Source organism: Hylobates moloch, unplaced genomic scaffold, assembly GCF_009828535.3.
Source record: "Hylobates moloch isolate HMO894 unplaced genomic scaffold, HMol_V3 SCAFFOLD_5, whole genome shotgun sequence".
Taxonomy (NCBI): Eukaryota; Metazoa; Chordata; class Mammalia; order Primates; family Hylobatidae; genus Hylobates; species Hylobates moloch.
Window position 1 is genome coordinate 104,756,439 of NW_026652280.1, and position 22,148 is coordinate 104,778,586.

Consider the following 22,148-nt stretch of genomic DNA (forward strand, 5'->3'; position numbering starts at 1 on the left):
TATACATTTTATGGCTCTGGATTCATCAGAAATGGAATCCAGGATTAATTTAAGCCAGAGACAAACATTCACAATTCAAGTCCCTCTGGCACATGTCAGTTACCTTGCAGTGCAGGGGCTGACTGTGTCTGGGTTTTGGAAAGTGCAGACAGAATGCTCTCTGGGGTGATCTCCACCTTGGAGAGGATATTTGCCAGAGGGTTGTGAGATGTTGTCGTGGCAGGTGCAGGTGTTTTCAGGCCACTGGTGAGGTTGCTGGGGCTGGTGGGAGTTCCTGGAGAAGGTCTTGACGCAGGACTGACCCCTGGTGGCAGAAAGATGAACTCAAGAAAATGCAATTCAAAATGACTTCAATTCCCGATACTTTCCCCTCACTTCAATGAATTTGATATATTTAACAGGAATTCTTCTGTGGTTGATCCACAAATGGTCCATCATAACATGACGTACAAAAAAAAAAAACCCTGAAAAAATGATTTCCTTTTACTTGGAACACCATTAAAACAAACAAGTATTGGCTGGGCGAGGTGGCTCACACCTGTAATCCCAGCACTTTGGGAGGCCGAGGCAGGCGGATCACCTGAGGTCAGGAGTTCGAGACCAGCCTGACCAACATGGGGAAACCCCGTCTCTACTAAAAATAAAAAATTAGCCGGGTATGGTGGCAGGCGCCTGTAATCCCAGCTACTCGGGAGGCTGAGGCAGGAGAATCATTTGAACCCAGGAGGTGGAGGTTGCAGTGAGACAAGAGTTGAGACACAGTGAGACTCTGTCTCAAAAAAACAAACAAGTATTAAGTGATTTTCATAGTTTTGAGAGCCCCAATATTTCTTATTTATTTTTAAAAAATAGAGACAGGGTCTTGCTACATTGCCCAGGGTGGTCTTCAACTCTTGACCTCAAGTGATCCTCCCACCTTGGCTTTCCAAAGTGCTGGGAATTACAGGCATGCGCCACCACACCTGGACAATCTTTTTTCTCCATCAAATGGCACCTACAGTTCAGAGCCCTGTAGGTGCTCAATAAATACTGCTGGCTGACTGGATGCTGAGAGCCACTGCAGTTGTATAACTCAGCCACCGCATAATTTTATGTGACTGGTAAGTTACGTGCTTTTGAAATAGCTTTTAAAATGAGATTATTTAAGAAATTTCCTTTACATTTTTACATTTAAAAACACTGGGTTGATCTTTAACACAGGAAATAAAATATATAAAGAGAAAAACATTTGATATTTTAAAAAAGATAAATATGAACAGATATTTCATAAAGAAGTGACAAGCAAAGGAAAAAAATTTTTAACATCTTTCATAGAAGAAATGGAAATTAAACAACTTTTTAAGGTTGGATTTGTAGACTGCACAAGGCAAGTAACTGGAGAAGGTAAGGAACAACAGAAGCTTTCATATATTAGTCATATAAAATAGCACTTTTTTGGATATCAATTTAGTTATAATATATTAAAAGACTATTTTTATTTAGTTTTTGAGATATGGTCTCACTGTGTTACTCAGGCTGGAGTGCAGTGGATATTCACAGGCGTGATCACAGTGAACTACACATCCTGGAATTCCTGGCTTCAAGTGATCCTCCTGCCTTTGCCTCCTGAGTAGCTGGGACTACATGGTATCCCACCTTGCCTGGCAAAATTTATTTTAAAAATTTCGGGCTGGGTGCAGTGGCTCATGATTGTAATCCCAACATTTTAGGAGGCCAAGATGGGAGGAACGCTTGAGCCCAGGAGTTCAAGATCAGCCTGGGCAACATAGTAAGACGCTGTCTCTATCAAAAAACCCACAAAACTTAGCCAGATGTGGTGGCGCACACGTGTGGTCTGAGCCACTCAAAGGCTCAGGTGGGAGGATCACTTGAACCCAGAAGTTTGAGGTTACGGTGAGCCATGACTGCACCCCTGCACTCCAGCCTGGGTGATGGAGTAAGACCTTGTTTCAAAATAAATAAATAAATGGCTGAGTGCGGTGGCTCACGCCTGTAATCCCAGCACTTTGGGAGGCTGAGGCGGGCAGATCACGGGGTCAGCTAGGCGTGGTGGCAGGCGCCTGTAGTCCCAGCTACTCGGGAGGCCGAGGCAGGAGAGCGGCGTGAACCTGGGAGGCGGAGCTTGCAGTGAGCTGAGACAGCGCCACTGCACTCCAGCAGCCTAGGGGACAGAGCGAGACTGTCTCAAAAATAAATAAATAAATAAAAATAAATAAATAAATAAATAAATAAATAAATAAATAAAATTCCATTAAAATGGTTTTATATACTTAACCCTTTTAAAGGGTTATTCATAAAATTTTTATCATTTACAGTTTGTTTGTTTGTTTGTTTTTTTGAGACAGAGTCTTGCTCTGTCACCCAGGCTGGAGTGCAGTGGCTAGATCCTGGCTCACTGCAACCTCTGCCTTCTGGGTTCAAATGATACTTATGTCTCAGCCTTCTGAGTAGCTGGGATTACAGATACGTGTCACCACAGCTGGCTAATTTTTTCTTTTTTTTGAGACGGAGTCTTGCTCTGTTGCCCAGGCTGAAGTGCAGTGGCGTGATCTTGACTCACTGCAACCCCCGCCTCCCAGGTTCAAGCAATTGTCCTGCCTCAGCCTCCCAAGTAGCTGGGACTACAGACGCATGCCACCATGCCCAGCTAATTTTTGTATTTTTAGTAGACAGGGTTTCACCAAGTTGGCCAGGCTGGTCTTGAACTCCTGACTTCAGGTGATCCGCCTGCCTTGGCCTCACAAAGTGCTGGAAATACAGGAGTGAGCCACCAAGCCGGGCCTAATTTTTGTTTTTTTTTTTGAGACGGAGTCTTGCTCTGTTGCCCAGGCTGTGCAGTGGCACGATCCTGGCTCACTGCAAGCTCCACCTCCTGGGTTCACGCCATTCTCCTGCCTCAGCCTCCCAAGCAGCTGGGACTACAGGTGCTCGCCACCATGCCCAGCTATTTTTTTGTATTTTTAGTAGAGATGGGATTTCACCACGTTGGCCAGGATGGTCTCAATCTCTTGACCTCGTGATCCACCCGCCTCGGCCTCCCAAAGTGCTGGGATTACAGGCGTGAGCCACCACGCTCGGCCATAATTTTTGTTTTTTTAAGTAGATGAGGTTTCGCCATGTTGTCCAGGTTGGTCTCCAACTCCTGGCCTCAAGTGATCCACCTGCCTCCACCTCCCAAAGTGGTGGGATTGCAGGCGTGAGCCACCACACCTGGCCTATAGTATTCTTCATAACAGTAAAAAACTGGAAACATACTAAGTGCCCAATAATAAAGGATTAGATAAGTTACCAAATGCTATGCAGCTATTAAAAATGATGTAGAGAAATATTTAATGATTCATAAAAACATTCAAGATATGTAATCAACTTTTAAATAGCTAGTTTTGAAACAGTATACAGCAATACACTTAAATTACTTTTTAAAGAATTGTTACAAATATTTAATTCTCCAAAACATTCATATACACATACACTTTTAAGGGTAAACACAAGTGGTTTCCTTTGGGGTAACAGGATTATAGATATTTATTATAATTTTTTTCATTTCTAATTTTTTATTTAGAGACAGGGTCTCACTATATTGCCAAGGCTGGTCTCGAACTCCTGGCCTCAGGCAATCTACCATCTTGGCCTCCCAAAGTGCTGGGATTACAGGCATGAGCCACCACGCCTGGCCTAGATATTTATTTCATTCTCTTTGCTTATTTTCTAATTTTTCTATAATGACCCATTGTTGGATTGTTTTATTTTTTAATTTAACAATTACTTTAGCTGGGTGCACTGGCTCACGCCTGTAATCCCAGCACTTTGGGAGGCCAAGGTGGGTGGATCACCTGAGGTCAGGAGTTCAAGACCAGCCTGACCAACATGGTGAAACCCCATCTCTACCAAAAATACAAAATTAGCCAGGCCTGGTGGCACATGCCTGTAGTCCCAGCTATTTGGGAGGCTAAGGCAGAATTGCTTGAACCTGGGAGATGGAGGCTGCAGTGAGCTGTTTGCACCATTGCACTCCAGCCTGGGTAACATGACTGAAACTCCATCTCAGAAAAAAAAAATAATAATAATAATAATTAATTTAAAAAATCAACAACAGACTGGGCACGGTGACTCACGCCTGTAATCCCAGCACTTTGGGAGGCCGAGGTGGGTGTATCACCTGAGGTCAGGAGTTCGAGACCAGCCTGGCCAACATGGTGAAACCCCATCTCTACTAAAAATACAAAAATTAGCCGGGCGTGGTAGCAGGTGCCTGTAATCCCAGCTACTTGGGAGGCTGAAGCAGCAGAATCACTTGAACCCGGGAGGCAGAGGTTGTAGTGAGCCAAGATTGCGTCACTGCACTCCTGCCTGGGAGACAAGAGTGAGACTCTGTCTAAACAACAACAACAACAACAACAACAACAACCCCCCCCAACAGATTAATGATTCAATTTAAAAAGATGGAAATTAACTTTTTATCCTCCTTACTGGGCTTACTTACCAGTATTTTTCATGACTGATGTTAAACTGCTAAGGATGGAACTGATCTTTGCCAGATCCACATTAGCCAGGTTTGGCAAAGCCAATGCTGGGGAAGGGGAAACAGAAGTATTCACAGGCTTTGGAAGAGGTGGAGTTGCTGTCATGGTCACAGGCACTGGGGTACACGAAGAGGCCTTTGAGATATTTTCTGTTGGCTTTGTAGGTACAGAAGTGGATACAGCTGACTTCTCTGCAGGTTTTTCCTTCCTGTCCTCGACTGTTTCAACAAAGAAAAGAGATATTACATCCTACTACTTTGCAGACTTTGCTTTCTATATGAAATAACATGTCCTAATATTTCCGGACTTGGGGGAAAAGGCACTACTTTAGAGAAAACAATGACTCACTTCATGCTTTTTTGAAAAAGTCATACTCTTCATAATTTATGATAATTCCCACCTTTAATATCTACTTAAAAGCAATTTCTAGCTGGGGACAACGCTCATGTGAGGTCAGGATTTTGAGACTAGCCTGGTCAACATGGTGAAACCCTGCCTCTACAAAAAAATACAAAAAATTAGCTGGGTGTGGTGGCAGGCGTCTATAATCCCAGCTACCACAGAGGCTGAGACACGAGAATTGCTTGAACCCAGGAGGCAGAGGTTGCAATGAGCTGCGATTGTGCCACTGCATTCCAGCCTGGGCAACAAAGCGAGACTCCCGTCTCAAAAAAAAAAAAAAGCAAGCAATTTCCAGAATTTATCTTGTATCTCACTTTTCAATGATTCCTTTGCATTTTCTTAGTATTTGTGTATTAAATTTGTACAATTCAAGAAGCATGTTATTATTTGGTACACATTTGCGTTCTGTCTTTTGGAAATGATATTTGTCATAAATTGTCCTGTTTTTTTCTTTTCCATTAGCCTGAGAACTTTCTAAGAACTTCTGTTCTTAGAAACAGAACCTCTATAGTAGTGTTCATTGTATTTTCCTCTGGCTTTCTGAAATTGCCCTATTAGGGGGTGCAATCAGGCACTAACTAATTTGAAACTACAATGTTTTAACTCTTGATCACCTTGAATAATTATTTTTAATGTTTTAAAGCCTGTATCAATAGTGCCTTGAATTCGACAAGAGTCAAACTATCTAATAAGATTTATAAAGGCTGGGGATGTAGGAGAAACAATTCACCAATTCAGGTTATTTCTGAAAGTGTGATTAATAAACTGACTTTGGAATTCTTGATGGTCAAAAGTGACAGAGAATAAGGAATTCCAGTGTAAGTGACCCCTCATCCCAAAACAGTGCTATTTAACATGAATACAATTTAAGCCACATACGCCACATATGTAAGTTTAAATTTTCTAGCAGCCAAATTAAAAAAAAAAGAATCAGGGCCGGGCATGGTGGCTCAAGCCCACCTCCCAGCACTTTGAGAGGCCGAGGCAGGCGGATCACTTGAGGTCAGGAGTTCGAGACCAACCTGCCCAACATGGTGAAACTCCGTCTCTAATAAACATACAAAAAATAGCCGGGTGTGGTGGTATGCACCTATAATCAATCCTAGCTACTCAGGAGGCTGAGGCAGGAGAATTGTTTGAACCCAGGAGATGGAGGTTGCAGTGAGCCAAGATTGGGCAACTGCACTCCAGCCTGGGCGACAGAGGGAAACTCTCTTTTTCTCTCAAAAACAAACAAATAAAAAGAAACAGACACATGTAATTTAAAAAATCTATTTTATTCATCCTAATAGATCCCAAATATTTTCATTTCAGTGTTATAAAAACTATTAATGAGATATTTTAACTCTTTGGGAGAGTATTAAGTTTCTGCCACCATGCTCGGCCTAGTTTCTGGACTCTAATGTGTCTCGTGTTTTTTTTTTTTTTTTTGGAGAGAGGGTCTCCCTGTGTCATCTAGGCTGGAGTGCAGTGACATGATCTTGGCTCACTGCAACCTCCGCCTCCCAGGCTCAAGTGATTCTCCTGCCTCAGCCTTTCCAGCAGCTGGGACCACAGACGCATGCCACCATGCTGGCTAATTTTTATATTTTTTGTAGAGACGGGGTTTCACTATGTTGCCCAGGCTGGTCTCAAAGTCCTAGACTCAAGCAATCTGCCCGCTTCAGCCTCACAAAGTGCTGAGATTACAGGCATGATGAGCCAGTGCACCCGGCCTCAATGTGTATTTTATACTTACAGCATATCTCAAGTTGGACAAGCTTCATTTCAAATGCTTAGCCACAGGTAGCTAGCAGCTACTTTCCCCCCACCGTCCCCCCAAGACGGAGTCTCACTCTGTCACCCAGACTGGAGTGCGGTGGCATGATCTCAGCTCACTGCAAACTGTCTCTCAGGTTCAAGCGATTCTCTTGCCTCAGCCTCCCGTGTAGCTGGAATTATAGGTACCTGCCACCATACCCGGATAAGTTTTTTATTTTTAGTAGAGACAGGGTTACACCATGTTGGCTAGGGTGGTCTCGAACTCCTGACCTCAGGTGATCTGCCTGCCTCGGCCTCCCAAAGTGCTGGGATTACAGGCATGAGCCACCGCCCATGGCCTAGTAGCTACCATTTTAACAGTGCAGATACTGAGCAATGATTCTTAACACATTTGGCATTATCAAATCCTCAACGACTGCTCTAGAGATTATAATGCTACCTTGGTGTTCTATCTTTTAAGAAATGAACTATCTTTCAATACCTGCCTGTGATGTATTCATTGCTGAGAAGGCAAAACAGATAAGGAATAAGTTGTCTATTAATCACATAAGGACATACCAATGATTTTTGACCCATCATCTTCCACATCTGAGAGTTCCATGTCTTCCACATCACGATTATCTGTCACAGGTTCAGGTGTGGCAGATTTCTCACTCTCCATGGTTGGTGACTGGGATTCCTCACCTCCCATTCCCTGAAAAGGAGACTCAGAACCAGTCGGGGAGGGAGCATCCATGCTTGGGGAAGGAACTGGTGATTCTTCAGGATCTGGAAGGGTTGACTTCAATTGATCCAACTTCTTCTTTAAATTGTTTACTCGGTTAGCAAAGGTTTTATATGCCTAAAAGAGAAAAAAGGAGTTTACTCCTTGGAAAAAGTCCAGAAAGTTAACATTTTTTCTTTTTGAGGCAGAGTCTCACTTTGTCACCCAGGCTAGAGTGTAGTGGCACGATCTCGGTTCACTGCAACCTCTGCCTCCTGGGTTGAAGTGATACTTCTAGCTCAGCCTTCCAAGTAGCTGGATCCACAGGAACACATCACCATGCCTGGCTAATTTTTGTATTTTTAGTAGAGACGGGGTTTTACCATGTTGGCCAGGCTGGTCTCGAACTCCTGGCCTCAAGTGATCCACACGCCTCAGCCTCCCAAAGTGCTGGGATTATAGGCATGAGCCACCAAACCCAGCCTCTTCTTTTTTTTTTTTGAGATGGAATTTTGCTCTTGTTGCCCAGGCTGCAGTGCAGTGGCATGATCATAGCTCACCGCAACCTCTGCCTCCCGGGTTCAAGTGATTCTCCTGCCTCAGCCTCCTGAGTAGCTGGAATTACAGGCGTGCACCACCACACCCGGCTAATTTTTTAATTTTTAGTAGAGACGGGGTTTCACCATGTTGGCCAGGCTGGTCTTGAACTCCTGATGTCAGGTAAACCATGCGCCTTGGCCTCCCCAAGCGCTGAGATTACAGGCTTGAGCCACTGTGCCCGGCCGCTTTTTTTTTTTTTTTTTAATAAAATTTTATTTTCTTAAATGAGAGATGAGGTCCTGCTATGTTATCCAGGCTAGTCTTGAACTCCTTGGCTCAAGTAATCCTCCCACCTCAGCCTCCCAAAATGCTAGGATTGCAGGCATACACCACCATCCCTGGCCACCCATTTTGACTCTGATTAGATTTTCTTATTATTATTAACCACATACATTTCTGGCACAAAACAAGATAATATATCATCTGTCAAGCCTGCAGGAGTTTCTAGTTTCTGCTTTTTATACTCCCTAAGTGAGTATTACCATCCACACAGCTGCCTGAGTTAGAAACCTGGCAATTATCTGTAATTTATATTCCCTTGCTCCTGCTTATCTATCCAACCAACCAATATTTATTGAGAGCCTAAATGTATCTTCTAGGTACTGGAGATACAGCAAGAAATGAGACAGACAAAAAAAAAAAAAAAATCAAATCCAAAAATAAAGCAAAGCCTGGGAGGTCAAATGCTATTGTTTTAAAAAACGGGCTGGGCCTGGTGGTTCATGTCTGTAATCTCAGCACTTTGGGCGGCTGAGGCAAGGAGGATCACTTGAAGCCAGGAGTTCAAGACCAGCCTGGGCAACATAGTGAGATACTGTTTCTACAAAAAATTCAAAAAAATTAGCTGGGCATGGTAGCATGCGCCTGTAGTCCCAGCTGCCTGTAGTGCCAGCTACTTAGGGGGCTCAGGTGGGAGGACTGCTTGAGCCCGGGTCAGGGCTGCAGTGAGTGGTGATCACACCACTGCACTCCAGCTTGGGTGACAAAGCGAGACCCTATCTCAAAACAAAAATACAGTTTGTTGCAAAAGAAGTTTTAGGTGTTAGAAAATCATTGCAAAGATAGTTCCCATATGCCCTATATCCAATTTTCCCTATTATTAACATCTTATATTAGTATGATACATGTCACATTAATGAACCAATATTCATAATTATTAACACAAGTCCATACTTCATATTCCCTCAGGTTTTTTATTTTTTCTTTTTTACCTAATGTCCTTTTCTAACCTAGGATCCCATCCAAGATACCACAGAACATTTAGTAGTCAGGTCTCCTTTCTCCTTAGACTCCTCTTGTTTGTGACACTTTGCTGGACTTTCTTTTTTTTTTGAGATGGAGTCTCGCTCTGTCGGCCAGGCTGGAGCGCAGTGGCGTGGTCTTGGTTCACTGCAACCTCTGCCTCCTGGGTTCAAGTGATTCTCCTGCCTCGGCCTCCCAAGTAGCTGGGATTACAGGCGCGCACCCCCACACCTGGCTAATTTTTTAATTTTTAGTAGAGACAGGGTTTCACCATGTTGTCCAGGCTGGTCTTAAACTGCTGACCTCATGATCAGCCTGTCTTGGCTTCCCAAAGTGCTGGGATTACAGGCGTGAGCCATCGCGCCCGGCCTGGACTTTCACTGGTTTTGATGATCTTGACGGTTTTCAAGAGTACTGGTCAGGTATTTTGTAGACTGTCAATTGAGATTTGACTGATATTTTTCTCATGGCTAGACTGGGGTAATGAGTTTTTGGGTAGAAGGCCACAGAGGTAAATTGCTACTGTGATCACACCATATCAAGGGCACATATAATCAATACGACTTACCACTGTTCATGTTAATATTGACCACTTGGCTTAAATCCTGTTGACGTCCTGATGGTCTTAATTGCTAAAGAACCTTTATTTTATTTCAGACAAGGTCTCGTTCTATCACCCAGGCTTGAGTGTAGTGGCACGATCATAGCTCACTGCAACCTCCGCCTCCCAGGTTCCTCAGCCCTCCAAGTAGCTGGGACTACAGGCACATACCACCACTCCTGGCTAATTTTTGTATTTTTTGTTGAGACAAAATTTCACCATGTTGGCTAGGTTGATCTCGATCTCCTGACCTCAGGTGATCCACCTGCCCCAGCCTCCCAAAGTGCTGGGATTACACATGTGAGCCACTGTGCCCAGCCAAGAAGCATTATTTTTAAAAAGATATGAATACATTAGAATCTAGCTTTTTGCTTTTGATATAACTGAGTAGCTCATAGTAGACTAATGCTCCCATCAAGAACAGGTAGAAAAGCCAGATACACAGACACATTTGTTTGAATGTACTGGAGAGTGCTAAGGCCACCAAAAACTAAGTGGCAAATACTATCAGATGGAAAGCACGGAGAGCTAAACTGACATTATTTTCTCTTAGGATTCTGCTGATTCTGGGGAGCTAGGCAAGAAGCTGAGAATTAAGGCAAAAAGTACAAGAGAGGGCCACTATTAAATAAAGAGAAAAAAGCAGAGCTTTTAACAGTCTTGCTGGTCTTAACAGGCAAAAATTAGAGGCCTGAAAGGCCAAGATTCTGACGAAAGAGGAAAGAGAGAACTGGCTCAACAATTTTTCCTTCAAGATATTTGCTGTATTCTGAAGCAGCCTGAGAGGGAAGAAGCCAAGCAGAAAACCTTCAAAAAAGCAGTGGTCTCACAGTGATGAGGAAACAAGGACTAGACAGTTCAAATCATGCCATGGAGAAGAGGGCTTAGTGATCATTCCAGGCTCTCTGTGGGAAAAATCTACATTCCAGAAGCTGGAGTGAACCAGAGGTAGAACAAGCCTTGCTTAAACTGCAATTCAGCCTCAAGTCAGTTAGGTTTCAGATTTAATTAATATGACCAGCCTCAATATCTGCCTAGCAAAACAAGGGTGAACTGTCTCTGAAGGAAGAAAAATCATCCAGAGACTCCATAATCCTTTAATGTTCAGCATTCAATAAAAAATTAGCCGGCATGCTAACAGACAGGTCCAAATGGCTAAAAAGAAAATGCAGACACTACATTAGCAGCTACCTCTGGGCACTAAACAAAACAAAAACACCAAACACCACTAACATACCCGTAACAGGTGAAGCCAATATTGGAACTATATGACAAAAACCAAACAGCTATGATTAATATGTTCATGAAAATAGTGAAAAATTTCTTTCCCTTCCTCTGTGAACAATTCAGTCCAAAACCCATTAGCTGGAGTTGAGGTTAACTCAGTGGCTTAGAGAGAATGGACCCAAAAATGAGTGAGAAAACTGTCTGCATGGGAGGGAGGCATTGTGAAGGATGATGGAGTCTAAGCAGGATAAAAAGAAAACCCATAAAGGTGGAGAGAGATGGAAGTGCTGGGAGACTGGGCACAACTGATGAAGGAAAAATACTGAGGCCAGGCGCGGTGGCTCACGCCTGTAATCCCAGCACTTTGGGAGGCCAAGGAGGGCAGATCATGAGGTCAGGAGTTCAAAACCAGCTTGACCAATATGGTGAAACCTCACCTCTACTAAAAATACAAAAATTAGCTGGGCGTGGTGGTGTGCGCCCGTAGTCCCAGCTACTCAGGAGGCTGAGGCAGAAGAATCGCCTGAACCCGAAGAATCGCCTGAACCCGGGAGGTGGAAGTTGCAATGAGCCAAGATTGTGCCACCGCGCTCCAGCCTGGGCGACAATGTGAGGCTCCGTCTCAAAAAAAAAAAAAAGTAAATATATTGAAGACAAGGGAGCAAGGTTTTACACTGTTAGAAAAGCAATTAGTAGTGTAAAAAAGCGGGGGCAGTGGCTCACGCCTGTAATCTCAGCACTTTGGGAGGCAGAGGCAGGTGGATCACCTGAGGTCTGGAGTTTGAGACCAGCCTGGCCAACATGGTGAAACCCCATCACTGTTAAAAATACAGAATTAGGCCGGGCGCGGTGGCTCACACTTGTAATCCCAGCACTTTGGGAGGCCGAGGCGGGTGGATCACGAGGTCAGGAGATCGAGACCACGGTGAAACCCAGTCTCTACTAAAACTACAAAAAATTAGCCGGGCGTGGTGGCGGGCGCCTGTAGTCCCAGCTACTCGGAGAGGCTGAGGCAGGAGAATGGCGTGAACCCGGGAGGCGGAGCTTGCAGTGAGCTGAGATCGCACCACTGCACTCCAGCCTGGGTGCCCGGGTGACACAGCGAGACTCCGTCTCAAAAAAAAAAAAAAAAAAATACAGAATTAGCCAGGCATGGTGGTGAATGCCTGTAATCCCAGCTACTTGGGAGGCTGAAGTAGGAGAATTGCTTAAACCTGGGAGGCGGAGGTTGCAGTGAGCCGAGATCGTGCCACTGCACTCCAGCCTGAGCAACAAGAGTGGAAAGTTCATCTCAGAAAAAACAAAACAAAACAAAACAGGGATATGTCAAAAGAACACAGAAAGGAGCTCACACTGACCAAATCTTTGTCAAACTGGGCATCAAAGTAAATATTAGTAATAATGAATTAAAACAGTGAGTAAATAGGATTCAAGTCCATTCATATAAATAAATGAATACATCGAAAGTCTGGTAAGGAACAAGATATTTACATAGTTTCAAAATACTTCCTCACAAAACACTCATTAATTGGTATATTAGTTTCTTAGGGCAGTGGTTATTAAGTACTACAAAATAAGTGGCTTAAAACAACAGAAATTTATTGTCTCTGAAGGCTAGTGGTCCAAAATTAAGAGGTCAGCAGGCTGTGCTCTCTCTGACACTGGGCAGAATTCTTCCTTGCCATTTCCTGGTTTCTGGTGGTGCCCATCAATCCTTGATGTTTTTGGCTTGTAGCTGCATCACTCCAATATCTGCCTATGTTGTCACATGATGTTCTCCCTGTGCTTCTGTCCAGTTTCTCAGTTTCTCTGTTTCTCTTCTTTTTTTTTTTTTTTTGAGATAGTCTTGCTTTCTTGCCCAGGCTGGAGTGCAATGGTGTGATCTCAGCTCACTATAACCTCTGCCTCCTGGGTTCAGGCGATTCTCCTGCCTCAGCCTCCCAAGTAGCTGGGATTACAGGCACCCGCCACCATGCCTGGCTAATTTTTCCTATTTTTAGTATAGACGGGGTTTCACCATATTGGCCAGGCTGGTCTTGAACTCCTGACCTCAAGGGATCTGCCTCCCTCAGCCTCCCAAAGTGCTGGGATTACAGGTGTGAGCCATTGCACCCGGCCAGTTTCCCTCTTCTTATACGGACACCAGTTATATCGGATGATTAAGGCCCACCCCAGTGAACTCATTTTAACTTGATTATATCAGCAAAGACCCTATTTCCAAATAAGGTCACATTCACATATACTGAAGGTTAGGGCTTCAACACATCTTTTTGGGGTGCATAATTTTTATTTATTTATTTTTTTTTTTTGAGACAGAGTCTTGCTCTGTCGCCCAGGCTGGAGTGCAGTGGCACGATCTCGGCTCTCTGCAACCTCCGCCTCCCAGGTTCACGCCATTCTCCTGCCTCAGCCTCCCAAGTAGCTGGGACTACAGGCGCCCGCCACTGCACCTGGCTAACTTTTTGTATTTTTTAGTAGAGACGGGGTTTCACGATGTTAGCCAGGATGGTCTCGATCTCCTGACCTTGTGATCCGCACGCCTCGGCCTCCCAAAGTGCTGGGATTACAGGCTTGAGCCACTGCGCCCAGCCTGGGGTGCATAATTTAAACCCATAACAATTACCAAGGGAAAACTTTATAATGGACAAGCCTGGAAGATGCCACATTAATCAGAATATCAAGGGGAACATTACAGGTAGTGAGATAAACCAAACTTGTGTGCCATCTGACAAGACGAAACACGAAGAACACAGAATCACTTCTGTGATATTCCTTCTAAAGATGCATAACCTCAATCTGATCACAAAGAAATATCAAACTCAAACTGGGAAACATTATACAAAATATTTGACTTGTAATCTTCAAACATATTTAGGTCATGAAAATCAAGGAGAAAGCTAGGAAACTGTTCCAGATCAAAGGAGAATAAAGAGAGATGACAACCGAATGCAACTTGTGATTCTGGATAGGATCTTTTCCTATAAAAACTGGCCAATTTGAATCGGTTCTGAGGATTAGATTATAAGTGTGTCAAAGTATCAATTAATTTCCTGATTATATAACTACACCTGGAGGGGCATGGTGGCTCAAGCCTGTAATCCCAGCACCTTAAGAGGCTGAGGCAGGTGGATCACCTGAGGTCAGGAGTTTGAGACCAGTCTGGCCAATATGGCGAAACCCCATCTCTACTAAAAATACAAAAAGTGGTGGTGGGTGCCTGTAGTTCCACCTACTTGGGAGGCTGAGGCAGAAGAATCGCTTGAACCCAGGAGGCAGGGCTTGCAGTGGGCCGAGATCGCGCCACTGCACTCTAGCCTGGGTGACACAGTGAGACTCGTCTCTAAATAAATAACTTTTTTTTTTTTTTTTGAGACAGAGTCTTGCTCCGTCGCCCAGGATGGAGTGCAGTGGCGCAATCTCGGCTCACTGCAAGCTCCGCCTCCTGGGTTCACACCATTCTCCTGCCTCAGCCTCTGGAGTAGCTGGGACTACAGGCGCCTGCCACCACACCCAGCTAATTTTTTGTATTTTTAGTAGAGACGGGGTTTCACCGTGTTAGCCAGGATGGTCTCGATCTCCTGACCTCGTGATCCGCCCACCTCGGCCTCCCAAAGTGCTGGGATTACAGGCGTGAGCCACCACGCCCGGCTGAATAAATACATACATACACCTGATGGTTATGTAGGAGAGTATGTCCAATAGGAAATACACGCTAAAACATTTTGGATAATGGGGTACAAGCAACTTATTTTCAAATAATTCAGGAAAAAAAGGTCTTCATACTGTACTTAAGATCTTTCATAATGGTGAGATTTAAAAAGATGAATAAATTTTACCAGAAAATTGAACTCTTTCTTTAAAAAAATTCAGTGGCAATTCTTGAACTGAAAAGTAAACCAACTAAGAATAGATGGGTTTGGTTTAATCATAGATAAGATTCAACAGAATAAAATATTAATGAATTACAAGACTAGTTAGTAGAATATCTAGAAGGAAGCAGAGAGAGAAATAAAAGATGGAAAATTCAGAAAGGACTATAAAAAAAGGCATTTGGAACACCACAATGAGATCCAATATACATACTAATGTGAGTTCCAAGAGGAGAGGAGGGAGATGAAACAGAAACAATAATTGAGATCAATAGCTGAGAATTTTTGAAAATTTAAAAAAACATGAAGCCATTTGTTATGGGTGAATTATTTATCTCTGCACCCCCTGACTCATATGTTGAAGTCCTCACTCCTACTACCCCAGAATTATTTCAATACAGGATTTCTACAGAGGTAATCAAGTTAAGTGAGGTCATCAGGATGGGCCCTAATCTAATCTGACTGGTATCCTTATAAAAAGGTGAAATCTGGGAGATGGAAGGAGGGAGAAAGAAGGAAGGAGAGAGAGGAAAGGAGGGAGGAAGAGGAAAGGAGGGAGGAAGAGGGAAGGAGAAAGGAAGAGAGGAAGAGACAGTACATGCAAGCAAAAACAGGAGATAAAACAGAATCTAAAAATTATTTGATTAATTAAAAAAAGCAGAAAAGGAGTAAAAAAAGAAAAGGACACACAGGACAAATAGAAAGATGGTAGACTTAAACCCAAGCATATCAATAAGTAGACTAAACACTGCAAAGTCAAAGATTTTCAGACTAGATCAAAAAATAACAATAAAACTAAAACAAGATCCAACTATATGCTGTTTGCAAAAGATATACTTAAATATAAAAACTCATGGGATGCAACTTAGAAGGAAATTTACTGTATTAAATGTATACATTTCCTAAAAGCTGAAAATCAACCTGCTTATCCATTAACCAATTCAGGGTTGGGCAGGGGGAGAAAATCAATGATCGAAGACATTTTAATGTATTTTTCCTTTTCTTTCTTCTTTTAATGTACAGAAGGGTCTCACAATGTTGCCTAGGCTAATCTCGAACTCCTGGCCTCAAGTGATCCTCCTACCTCAGCCTCCCAAAGTGTTGGAATTACAGGCATGAGCCGCTGTGCCCAGCCTAAGACGTTTCTAAATAAAAGGTCAGACAAAATTTCTCTCTCACAAACACTTTTTTTTGGGAAATTACTTGAGAATGCTCCAGTACAATGACAGAAACCAAGAAAAAAACACATGGAATCTGCAAAATAAAGGACTCAACTCAGGACAACAGTTAAGAGCCATTTTAGCCTGAGACTTAGGGAATAACCTAAACTGGGGATGGAAAATGAAAATTCAGGTAGGGAGGTCCCAGGGGGAAAAGGGAATTCAGAATAGCTGGTGTGATGGAGAATTTAAAAAGGCTATGCAAAAGCAAACAATAAGAGAGAAAACAAAACTCTAGGAAAAAACCAAAACTTCTAGTACAACTATAGTTACCACAAAACCTTGCAATGAACAATGTTTACAAAGTTATAATGTAAGCTTTTTGAAAAATTGTTTTTCAACCTTTAGAATAGCAAAGAGTAATTAAGTATGATTATAGAATAGAATGTAAATATTACCAACTTTGACAATAGAGAAGTAAATATAGTTGGCTGGGCGTGGTGGCTGAGGCCTATGGTCCCGTCACTTTGAGAGGCCGAGGCGGGTGGATCACTTGAGGCCAGGAGTTTGAGACAAGCCTGTCCAACATGGTGAAACCCTGTCTCTACTAAAAAACCAAAAATTAGCCAGGCATGATGGCATGTAATCCCAGCTACTCGGGAGGCTGAGGCAGGAGAATCACTTGAACCCAGGAGGTGGAGGTTGCAGTGAGGCCAAGAGTGCGCCACTGCACTCCAGCCTGGGTGACAGAGCGAGACTCCATCTCAAAACAACAACAACAACAAAAAGTAAATATAGTTGATTGAAACTGGAAAATTGAAGGGATAGATGAAAACTAATGGGAGGAAATAGGGACGCTACTAACCAAATTTTACGAAGTAGGGAGTCTAGTGTTAATGGTCAAAAAATAGTAAATACAGTCCTTTAATTTATAGATAACAGATTTAAAACAGTTATACAACAAAATTGAGAGAAGGAGAAAGGCGGGTGAGTAATAAGCTAAATCCACATCTGTCATATCAGGAAGTTAACAGCTATTTCTAAAATAGGATAAATCAAGAAAGAACAATATGGGCAAATCATTTACAAATATGGAAGCAAATGCCAGAAAAAAATAGCAAAATGCATTAAAAGAGATTGCTTCTACGAAGTAGGACTGGTGGGGCCTACAGTACCATATGCTTTTATGATCATACACAGTGATTAAAACTTAAAAAAAATTCATTATGGAACAGTTGGTTTCTTTCAGAGGTCATTACACACATGCCCATTTATCACCTCTCTCCCTTTCTTGGGGGAATAAAAAGAAGTTCCCTGGCTGCGTGTGGTGGCTCACACCTGTAATCCCAGCACTTTGGGAGGCCGAGGTGGGTGGATCACCTGAGGTAGGGAGTTTGAGATCAGCCTGACCAACATGGAGAAACCTTGTCTCTACTAAAAATATGAAATTAGCTAGGTGTGGTGGCACATGCCTGTAATCCCAGCTACTCGGGAGGCTGAGGCAGGAGAATCACTTGAACCCGGGAGGCGGAAGTTGAAGTGAGCCGAGATCATACCATTGCACTCCAGCCGAGGCAATAAGAGCGAAACTCCGTCTCAAAAAAAAAAAAAAGTTCCTTAATTCAGTCAATTTACAAGAAATGTGGTAACAGGATGTTTCCATCCAGTTTTCTGGTTAAGAAAAAAAGTAAGGCCAGGGATGGTGGCTCACACCTGTAATCCCAGCACTTTGGGAGGTCAAGGTGGGCAGGAGTTCAAGACCAGCCTGACCAATATGGAGAAACTGCATCTCTACTAAAAATACAAAAATTGGGCTTGGCGCGGTGGTTCATGCCTGTAATCCCAGCACTTTGCGGGACCGAGGCAGGCAGATCACCTGAGGTCAGGAGTTTGAGACCAGCCTGACCAACATGGAGAAACCTCGTCTCTACTAAAAATACAACATTAGCTGGGCATGGTGGTGCATGCCTGTAATCCCAGCTACTCAGCGGGGCTAAGGCAGGATAATCACTTGAACCCAGGAGGCAGAGGTTGCTGTGGGCTGAGATCGCACCACTGCACTCTAGCCTGAGCAACAAGAGCGAAACTCCGTTTCAAAAACAAACGAACAAACAAAAGAGCCAGGTCTTATTCTACCACCACCACTTAACCAGCTGTATTACCTTGTACAAGGTTACTAATCCTCATAATTTCTTCTTCTATTTTTTTTTAGATGGGTCTCACTCTTGTTGGCCAGGCTGGGGTGCAGTGGCGTGATCACAGCTCATTGAAACCTGAGATCATACCCAGATAATTTCTGTACTTTTTTGCTAGACACAGGGTTTTGCCATGGTGCCCAGGCTGGTCTCAAAGTCCTGGGCTCAAGCAATCCTCCTGCCTCAGCCTCCCACAGTGCTGGGATTACAGGTGTGCACCACAGCACCTATCCCAAAAGTAATTTCATCTGCGATAAGGAGATAAAAATGCGTATCCTAACAGAGTTAGATAATGCATGTTAACAATCTCTGAAATATAGTAACAAGCATTCAGTATAAGACAGCTTTAATTATTACTTACATTGGCCACCACTTTTACTTCTTTGTATTGTGCTTCATAGAAAATTCCAGCATTTTCCAGTGCTTCTGTTAATGAGGGTCCATTTTTCACCTGCTTATCTAATCCATTCACAAATTCTTCCAGCTTAGAGCTTGCCTCTTCAAATTCTTTGGAGAACTTCTTCCCACCTGTTTTATCTAAAATGACATGGGAAGTATTCATTTCAGGATAAAATAAAAAATTAAAAAATTTAGTCTTTTGACTTTTGAAGAAAACCTCTCTTTGTGAACATACTCTTGCTGCCTTACTGTGCAATACTCTAATACTCTTAGTTTCATAGTTTTTTTTTTTTTTTTTTGAGATGGAGTCTCACTGTCGCCCAGGCTAGAGTGCAGTGGTGCGGTCTCAGCTGACTGCAAGCTCCGCCTCCCGGGTTCACACCATTCTCCTGCCTCAGCCTCCCAAGTGGCTGGGACTACAGGCGCCCGACACCACGCCCGGCTAATTTTTTTTTATTTTTAGCCGAGATGGGGTTTCACTATGTTAGCCAGGATGGTCTCGATCTCTTGACCTCGTGATCCGCCCGTCTCAGCCTCCCAAAGTGCTGGGATTACAGGCGTGCGCCACCGCGCCCGGCCTCACAATTTTATCTTAAAGAAGCTTCTCCAAATCACAAAATCACAAAACAGATTATTAAAATTCTTTACAAAACAGACTCATGTGAACCTGCCAGAGTGAAGGCACTTGTAATTAAGGTAAAGAAAAGAAAGTTCAACTAAAAGAGTTTGTTGACTAATTATTTTCTTCACAAATTGGATTCCACACTGCTACGTACTTAGGAATAACAGAATGAAGCCCAACTGTATTCGCTTATATCATAACTTTTGCATTACAGAAGATAGTAAGATGTTATCTCTTAAACGAGAAAAGTAACGTTCAGAAAAGTAAAAATAAAGTGACCTCTGTATGCATCACAAGTTCAGTTCTTCTTTCCTATCTGAAAAAGATTCGTGATAATTCAGTATATCTACTTCTTTCCCAGTGACTGGCAGAATATGGCTTTGGATATGAGGATAAATTTTGGCTTTGCCTCTTGTCAGTTGTGTAACTTGGGTAAGCTACTAATCTCCTTATAAGACCTCAGATCTCTCATGTGATAAAACAGAGATTTTTAGTATGTTTTCTGTTATGAGGATTTAATTAGGTAATATATTAATTATTTGTTTTAAAAAAATTTTTCTTTTTTTTTTTTTTTTTTTTTTTTTTGAGACGGAGTCTTGCTCTGTCGCCCAGGCTGGAGTGCAGTGGCACAATCTCGGCTCACTGCAAGCTCTGCCTCCCGGGTTCACGCCATTCTCCTGCCGCAGCCTCTCTGAGTAGCTGGGACTACAGGCGCCCGCCACCACGCCCGGCTAATTTTTTGTATTTTTAATAGAGACGGGGTTTCACCGTGGTCTCGATCTCCTGACCTCGTGATCCGCCCGCCTCGGCCTCCCAAAGTGCTGGGGATTACAAGCGTGAGCCACCGCGCCCGGCCAAAAAAATTTTTCTTTAGAGACGGTCTCTTCTGTCACCCAGGCCGGAGTGCAGTGGCATGATCAGAGTTCACTATAGCCTCCTGGGGTCAAACAATCTGCTTGCCTCAGCCTCCCGGGCAGCTAGGACTACAGGTGTGTGCCACCAAGCTCATTAATGTTTTAATTTTTTTGTAGAGACAGGGTCTCACTATGTTGCCCAGGCTAGTCTCAAACTCTTGGTCTCAAGCAATCCTCCTGCCCTGGCTTCCCAAAGTGCTGAGATTATAGGCACTGTGTCTGGTCTGTTAAATTTAAAGTACGGTACAGGAATAAAATTGGTGCCAAAATTAATAGCTAGTAGTCATTTACTTATTATTTCAAAAATATTCATCAAATATCTATTATGTGCCAAGCATTGCTGTAGGTGCCAGGGTATAGCAATGAACAAATCAATATAGTTTCTGCCTTCATGAGGCTTACATTATAATAAATTATTAGTATGATTTACAATTTAGAATGCAAGGAAACTAGATGGTCTAACTAGATTTTATGAGGCATCAGAGTGACTTCATTAAAGAGCATACCCATACCAATTAACCATACATGTGAAATACAACTGTCTCTATATAACCCAATACACCAAGAAAGTATTAGAAATGAGAACGATAGAATTTACTTATGAAATTTATATGCATGAAATAACTACCTGGGAAACCAGAGGTGCCACAACTGCTTTCTACCCAAGGATCTCCTTATGAGGTAAACCAGTATGATTACCGGAAAAATGACAGATATGGAAGGAAAATCTGACTTACTCTAAAAGGATGTAAGCATTACCTTTTAAGCATTTGAGAGTTTCTGTGCTGCACACATCCACCCTCATAGTTGACAATTGCTTTTCCTTCAGTTCTATCTGATCTTCTGAGCGCTTGTATAGCAACAGCTCTTCAATTAGGGCCTGAGACTAAACACAGACCAGAGTCATATTTCATTTACAAGATCATTCAATTATTCTCATTCTCTCTCTCCTCATTTTGTAAAACAAAACAAAAAACAAAAACCCTAAAGCTTAACAAAATCCTGGGAGAAAAAAACTTTTCACTTTTTCTCATGGTCACAGATATTAATGATCAATTCTCATGTCAAAACCATGTTTAGTTATAGACTTCATTTATTTATTTATTTATTTTTTGAGATGGAGTCTTGCTCTGTCGCCCAGGCTGGAGTGCAGTGGCGCGATCTCGGCTCACTGCAAGCTCCGCCTCCCGGGTTCATGCCATTCTCCTGCCTCAGCCTCCTGAGTAGCTGGGACTACAGGCACCCGCCACCATGCCCAGCTAATTTTTTTTTTTTCTATTTTTAGTAGAGACGGGGTTTCACCGTGTTAGCCAGGATGGTCTCAATCTCCTGACCTTGCGATCAGCCCACCTCGGCCTCCCAAAGTGTAATCTCCCAAAGGGATTACAGGCGTGAGCCACCGCGCCCAGCCTAGTTACAGACTTTAAAAGATCCTTTTCCTTAATTGCACAAAGCTAATTTATGGATACAGAGTTAAGACTAAAACAGACAAAGGTCCACTTATATAGCCTCTTTAAATTTTAATTACATAAACATAGCCTTCTGTTATTCTAAGCAAATTCTATTTAGAAAGAGTTTCACAGGAAAATAAACTCTCTTGCTGGCATAAATTGAATACGGAACTCAGCTGATAATAGATATACTGGAAGAAGGTTATTTCTACCATTAGGGGAACAGATAAAACGCCAAGCAATCTAATCCCAATCTGGGTTCCTTTAGAACAGTTCACGCATGTATAAAACATGACATGTGTAATTGAATACAGATAAATCTTATTGGACTATACAGGAAACTATAATACAAAAGGGGTGAATAATACTTTGCTATATTAAACAAATTCTGTAACTTACTCGAAATTCAGCAACTATCTTAGACTTGAGAGCAGCTTTTGGATTTGTAGATGCTGTTGGAATTAAACAAAAGGTCATTA

General features: G+C 42.7%; 1 protein-coding gene across 9 annotated transcripts in view; it reads right to left on the bottom strand.

The window, feature by feature from the left end:
- Positions 1-22,148, bottom strand: part of RPRD2 (regulation of nuclear pre-mRNA domain containing 2) — a 112,675-nt gene that overhangs the window by 9,669 nt on the left and 80,858 nt on the right. For 5 of the 9 annotated variants that reach the window (XM_032154790.2, XM_032154786.2, XM_058439330.1 and 2 more), the window contains 6 exons: positions 22,069-22,121; positions 20,978-21,104; positions 18,645-18,820; positions 7,245-7,527; positions 4,484-4,741; positions 104-304 (listed from right to left, as the gene is read on the bottom strand). In XM_032154790.2, the coding sequence (XP_032010681.1) occupies positions 104-304; positions 4,484-4,741; positions 7,245-7,527; positions 18,645-18,820; positions 20,978-21,104; positions 22,069-22,121 (1,098 nt within the window). The remainder of the gene's footprint in view (positions 1-103; positions 305-4,483; positions 4,742-7,244; positions 7,528-18,644; positions 18,821-20,977; positions 21,105-22,068; positions 22,122-22,148) is intronic. The other 4 variants (XM_058439329.1, XM_058439332.1, XM_032154787.2 and 1 more) reach the window with 1 other exon arrangement.